The sequence below is a fragment of the Lytechinus pictus genome, chromosome 3 (assembly GCF_037042905.1).
Source record: "Lytechinus pictus isolate F3 Inbred chromosome 3, Lp3.0, whole genome shotgun sequence".
NCBI lineage: Eukaryota > Metazoa > Echinodermata > Echinoidea > Temnopleuroida > Toxopneustidae > Lytechinus > Lytechinus pictus.
In genome coordinates, this window is record NC_087247.1 from 66,285,899 (window position 1) to 66,293,283 (window position 7,385).

Sequence of the window (7,385 nt, forward strand, 5' to 3'; positions counted from 1 at the left end):
TCCATTATTATGCACCTGTTAACCATATCATTTCTTGTTTCTTGCCTAAATTCTTTGAAAATGGCGCGGCACAAAAACCAGTTGATGCCAAATTACAAGTCTCTTGCGAACCTTATGATTTTTAATCAAGAAAATGAGCTATCATAATGAATGGGACTCAGTTTATTCTTCCTATTCTTTATCATAATTATGTCTAGATGTCAGGCCAGCTGTGCATTCTTGTCATCACTCATAGCATTAATTCTTCAGAATGATTGTAACTCTTCATCAGAGGAGCTTTCTCTTGATAAGATTATTACCATGGCAATTGAAGTTGGAAGAAAGCACCTAATCCATGATGAACATCAACATATGTTCAACAAATACTGTTCTGTATCATGTGTTGACAGGTATGTTTAAAGTCACTTTTATAAGTATTAATAGGTACTATACTTATTTTCTCTTTTTCTTTATTTCTTTCTTTTATTTCTTTCTTTTATTTCTTTGTTCATTCGTTCTTTATTTCTCTTTTTACTTCTCTCTTTATTTCTTTATTATTTTCTTTATTTCTTTCTTTATTTCTCTCTTTATTTCTTTATTTCTTTCTATCTATCTATCTATCTATCTATCTATCTATCTATCTATCTATCTATCTATCTATCTATCTATCTATCTATCTATCTATCTATCTATCTATCATCTATCTATCTATCTATCTATCTATCTATCTATCTATCTATCTATCTATCTATCTATCTATATTTTTATCTATCTATCTATCTATCTATCTATCTATCTATCTATCTATCTATCTATCTATCTATCTATCTATCTATCTATCTATCTTTCTTCCTTCCTTTTTTCTTCCTTTCTCCCTCCCTTCCTTCCTTCCTTCCATTCTTTGTCTGTTTGTTTCTTTCTTCTTCCCCTATTCATTCTTTTCCATTATTATGCACCTGTTAACCATTATCATTTCCTTAAGAATTTTTGCATTTGTTAATGGCTCATACATGTATGATGATAATATTGATAGTTGTAATGCATTGGTGAAATTATTTATTCTCACTATTATAGTTTGTTTCTTATCAACAGTTTGAGATCTCTTGATAATAACAAGCCAAGTCACACGTTTAGACCAGTGGCCACTTGTATAACAGCTCTTAAGATGTCTAGGAATACAAACTTCAGGTATGACAAAGAACACTTCATATGCAAATAATTACAGACAATTTTTATGCCCAATTCACAGTAATTATCCTTGTTTGGTTTAATGGGAATTTCAAAAAAGTTTTTTCAAGCAAATTTATGTACAATGCTAGAAGTGTTTTGTACAAGTGCAACATAAGTTTTGTAGTTGCATTTCTGAAAGTCACCTTGAGCTCATTATCATTATTATCATTATCATTATTATGCTTTGTACAACAAATTAAATCGTAATTATTTTTGAGAACTCTACTTCTTTAGCTCTCCAAAATTCAAGTACATATATTTACAGTATCCATACTAAAATGGGAAATATGTATGAAACACCCATGATGATCATGATAGTGTTGTTAAAAACATGTCAATCTAAAGGATTACCGTTATTTATGAGAATTTGATTGTTCTTTTGTCCTTCCAGTATTGAATGTATATCAGGGAGTTGTCTAGATAGGCCTATTGGCTTTTTGTTACTCCCTGACATCCCATTCATTATACCCCTGCCAAACGAAGTACGTTAAGGTGCATGTGTCAGAAATTGTGTTGCCATGGTAATGGTACATTTTGGCAAAAATAAATTGAAAATCTTGCACTTCACACTCCGTCCTCAGTTTTTAACCAGATCTCATGAAATTTGGTACACACATTGGTATTGATGTAAAGATGTGCAAGGCATATATTTTGTGTGTGTCAGAAATCATGTTGCCATGGTAACATACATATTATATGATAAAAATTTGTAGTTTTAATTACTTCATCAATTTTCAAACAATTCTTATGAAATTTGGCTCTCACATTGGGTTCGAGGAAAAGGTGTGCGAGACCCATATTTTTGTATGTGTCGGAAATCGTGTTGCCATGGTAACAATATATTGTATGTAACGAATTAGGTAAAAATGTTGTGGTTCGAACTACTTCATCAGTATTCAAACAATTCTCAAGATATTTAGCTAACACATAGGTCTAGGGTAAAGATTGGCAGGACATATTTTTTCCCATGTCTTGCAAACTGTTGCCATGGTAACGGCATAGGGCAGGGGTATCACCTTCAGTGATAGTTCTAGTTACATTATGTATTGTTATTCTGTCCAAACTTTGAAATTTTTATTTCTATTTTACTCTGTCCAGGGGCGGAAATCTCTCCCAAAAGGTAAGGGGGACAAGGGGCTGGAAAATTTGACAAGCAAAAAAAAAGAAAAAAAAAAGGGTATCATCCCAAAAGTCCCAAAAGTAAGGTCATCTCGTCCTAAAATACATGTTTTATTTCGATTTTGAATGATGTATTTCTTACCATCATAAAAGACCAAAAATAGTAGGGGGACATTTGATATTGTGTCCCCCCTACTATTTTGAGTAGGGGTACACGTCCCCCCTGTCCCCCTTGGGATTTCCGCCCATGACTCTGTCATTATGGAATCTTTTGATTGTTTTGATCCCAATGTACTGTATCTTGTTTGCTTTTTTTAGAGATGTGAAAAAGAAATGAATTTGAATTTTGTTATCTTGCTCATTTCATGTTATTGCAACATGAAAAAGCAATATACTTGGTCTCAGACTCAAAGACAAACCAGGCCAAGCAAAAATTAAAGATGGTTTTTATTTTCCCTTTAAAGTCCCTTTTTTTTGTCCCAAGTTAAAATTTTAAAGGTATTTCTACCTGCTCTTTGGGGCCTTCTTCGCAATTATGCAAAAGGCAATCTTTCTATGCATTAAGAAAAGGCCATAGAAAGTGGGAGATAATGTTATAATGATAATAATAATATGTCCATTTATATAGCGCTGTTACTATGTGCATATACTCAACTGCGCTTTTGATACGTGGTATCATATCATTACCCCGGCTGCATTCTGTCAGCATTCTTGCTAAAGGCTGCGGTTTCACCTGATTCTGTTTAATTCCAGTATTTCATTTGCAAAAAAAAAAGGAAACTGGACATGCGTGCATGATAAACAGTGAGATAAGGAGATGCACTTTACAAATTCTCTTTTCTGTTGCTGTTTTCTTTCTTTCATATTATTTTTTTATTAAAATGTTAAATGGTATTGGTCTTCTAATTTATTTTTCTGTCTTTGTTCATACTTTGCCTGTGTGCATTATCTTATTAACAGGTCATTGATAACACAGATTGCAATGCAAGGAGGTGATAGTACCCATAATGCATCTGTAGCTGGTGCTGTTTTAGGCTGTTGGTTTGGCTTCAAGAATCTACCTCCTTCTTGGGTGAAGTGCTTCAAAAAGAGTTATACCACATGGCTTGATGTTAAGATCAATGCTCTATTAGACATGATGGGGCTTCCTTAATTTTTTTCTTAGGTTGTCAGGATAGTCATTTCAGATGTAAGATATGGCTGCAAGGGCTTACAGGGATCACTAATGGAAAGGTCATTAGAGAATATGCAATTTCATAAAGTTAGTGAACTGATTTTCTACTTTAGGACATTTCATTTGTTTAGATTACATCAGTTTTATGAGGCTTTTAGATCTTATGCTTCATACCATATATTAAAAAAATAATAAATCCTCATTTATATGAAAATGTGTTCAAATGTGTCAAGACTTTTTCAAGATTTTTGAAATATTTTATGAAATTATTTCTTTCATAGAGAAGAGATGTTATTTTTTTTTTACTTTTCTCTTCCAATTTATGTTCTATTTAGTTTGTTTATATACTCAAATGTTCAAGCTATATGTGAAGTTGGGTATCAAGTGTATGAATTAATTTACTTTCTTGATGTGTACTTTTGAGAATTTTAGCTATTTTATTGCCTAAAATTTGTAAAGCACCATGGCTGTCATATTAATTACTCCAAATATCATGGCCCAAGTTCATTATCATTTGTTTGTGTGTAAAACTTTGCTCTTCAGTCATATCATATGCAGGTTATTCAATTTGCATGTTAGTTAGGTATTTTCTCAGTAATGGAAAATCAAAAGACTGATAAAAATAAAAATATTTGTAAAAAAATGTGAAAAGAGAATATATTGAATTTCAAATATACTATTAAGTATTATCTAATTTATTTTTATATTGGCATTGACTATACTCTTGTCTTTAATCTTGCCTTTGATCTTGTTTATGCTTGATTTATTTGTCTTATCTTTTAAATGAACCCGTCAATTGATCAGGAAGAGGGATCTGTACAGTTTGGACACCTCTGTCTTATGATGTAAGTTATGGTGTCAGTTGTATAAGGAAGGGGTTGTAGGGTGGCATGACTCATCTCTCTCTTTTTTATATGCCTGTCATACGGGACGTATTATCCATCATACTCGATTTCCGACCGTCTGTCCTTCTGTCTGTCTTCTATATATATATATATATATATATATATATATTTGAGATCAAGAGTATGGAGAGGGCCGTAGCAAGGTCAATACCAGTCTTCATCAAGCTTTCGGGCACATGCCCTTCATCAGGATCTAAACCAATATATAAAATACAAAATATAGGCCTACTAATAACAATGGTAAATACAATACAATGCAATATATAACAGAGATAAGTAATTATAGTTCATAAATCATAACCAGTTATTCATATACGGTAATGGTGAGTCAATGTGTAACGAAGTATAGAATATATAGTTATATATATAGTTATCAGACCTGCCAACCAGTACGTTTTAGGCGTTGTTAGTACGTTTTTGCAACCAAAAAAGTATTTTTTTTTTTTACAAAATCGTAATTTATTGAGAAAAATCATCTCTATATGTCTCTATTTCATAAAACGTACACAAATATGGTTATTAGATCAATGTCATTTCAGGTAACTTGTTTTTTTTTCAATCATTTTGTTAAAACCAGGGTGGAGATATACACATGTTTCAATGTTTTTTTTTCATCTGCAAGAGCAGTGCGCATGTTAGCTTGCATGCAGCTTGAGCGCCGCGATGAGCGAGTGCGCCAAGCATTTTATTATGAAATACACTTTTTTGGGGAAAAATACAGCTTTTTTTCTCACAGAATACAGTTTTTCATTCCCAGAGGTTGGCAGGTCTGAGTTATATAATTTGAGCTTAAAGTATGTCCATTACACATGCTAGGAAGGTTCCCTTGGTTGATTGCCCTTGCTTTATAGGCATACGTTTTCTACAATGTCGAAAACAATGAGTGTTTGTTGTGCTTATTCACTTTTAAAAATGATGAATTGTTATCATTGTACTATCATCACATATGAAATTTTCTGTTTTTTTTCTACCATGCCAGGTACATTAGATAGTGGGCACATCAAATATAATTATATGTTCTTTAGACCTCTCTTACATCTCCCGGAATGCATTCATTTCTTCAGGCCTGTGGTTTAATTAGTCTGATGTATTGTTGATTGTATTAAAAAATATATATTCAGAAATAAAAACTAGGCATATTTAAAATCAAGGAATGTATAATTTTGTGTAGCTATATTTCTTGAGACAAAAAAGGTATGTTGCATAATTCTAAAAAGATAAGACTCTTAATATGTGCTCTCCTTCACATGCATTTTTTGTATTGATGTACAAATCTAACAAACTACTTTTTCATACATATTTTAGATTTACAATGGGTGATTTCAAGTCCGGTGTTTGCCTTGGTGTTGGTGTTGAATTTCGGATCGCTTCCCTTAGCTCCAAAACTTATTAAGAGTTTTTAAAACTTATCAAGATCACATTATTGACATCTCAACAACTAGTGAGTGACTTTTCGGGACCATCTTTATTTTACGTTTGATGTTATAATCGTGCAAAAATTGACCTAACACCAACACCAAAAGGTCAACACCGTACTTGAAATCACCCAATTTGTTGTTGAAACAAAATTAATACTGTATTTCCTACTGAGAAATCAAATTATCATATATTTATTGTATTGATGTTGGTGTATAGTTCTTTGTTGATTAAAAAAAAGATATTATTTTACATTTGATCATATTAATGTTTTAAATTTCTTTATGTTGATATTTATATGCATGGTACATCATTCTGGTTAATCTTTCTCACTGAACTTTGACATTTCTATTTATTTTCTTAGTTTAGATTGTTATAGAAGTGTATGTGCTAATCCAAACCTCAGTCTTGTCGATTTGGAAGAGGTGTATTACCATTACTCTGATATTGTTGGCTATACACTTGGTTCAAATTTGGTTCAAACCTTGCAACAATTTATTTCCATTTGTAATAAATATTAACATTTTCCATTGTTTTGCTTTCAGATAATTACATTTTACCATAGGAATATTATGTATACTAATATAATATGTTGATTATGCAGTTCAGTTGTGCAATATTTATGTTTGATTTTAAAGGATTGATCTGTGGTTTTGTTGTCTCACCTGCATAGCAGGGCGAGACTATAGGCGCCGCTTTTTCGATGGCGGCGGCGGCGTCAACATCAAATCTTAGCCGAAGGTTAAGTTTTTTAAATGACAGCATAACTTAGAAGAAAGTATATGGACCAAGTTCATGAAACGTGGACATAAGGTTAATCAAGTATTACTTAACATCCTGCCTGAGTTTCGGGTCACATGACCAAGGTCAAAGGTCATTCAGGGTCAATGAACATTGGCCAAGTTGGGGGTATTTGTTGAATTACCATGATAACTCTTAAAGTTTATGGATCTGATTCATAAAACTTAGACATAAGAGTAATCAAGTTTCATTGAACATCCTGTGCGAGTTTCAAGTCTCATGACAAAGGTCAAAGGTCATTTTAAGGTCAATGAACTGGCCATGTTGGAGGTAATTATTAAATTGCTGTCATAACTTTCAAAGTTTATGGATATAGTTTATGAATTGTGGACATATGGGTAATAAATTTTGTGAATAATTACTTTATAGTAGTTTTCAAATTCAGCACTGCTGCTATATTGAATCGCGTAATGCAGGTGAGACTGCCAGAGGTGCTCCACTTGTTTATGATATTTGACAGAACTGGACTCTGACAATTATCTTCTGTACAAGACAATCATGCATACATGTTACCTGTTGTATGGGTGAAATATTGAACAAGTCATACTTGTTTCCATGTTGAGGCATTTTTAAAATGAGGAAGAAGTGATTTCGCTCAGCTTTTATTGATTGATGCTATTGTTTGTGATTTACAGCTTCCTTTAGATTTTTTGCTAATAATGGTGCTTCCAGAGTAGAATTTGAAAATTATGCATTGCCAAATGGTTTGAAATTTTGGTTGAAGCAGTTTTGTCTTTGTTTTTAGATTTGTATAATTTTTG

At 32.3% G+C, this 7,385-nt stretch overlaps 1 protein-coding gene across 1 annotated transcript in view; it reads left to right on the forward strand.

The window, feature by feature from the left end:
• The window catches only part of LOC129256799 (uncharacterized), a 28,763-nt gene extending 24,408 nt beyond the window's left edge, over positions 1–4,355 (forward strand). The window contains exons 7-9 of the mRNA XM_054894968.2: positions 198–389; positions 1,072–1,167; positions 3,289–4,355. Of these exons, the coding sequence (XP_054750943.2) occupies positions 198–389; positions 1,072–1,167; positions 3,289–3,481 (481 nt within the window). The 3' untranslated portion in view covers positions 3,482–4,355. The remainder of the gene's footprint in view (positions 1–197; positions 390–1,071; positions 1,168–3,288) is intronic.
• The last annotated feature ends 3,030 nt before the right edge of the window (positions 4,356–7,385 follow it).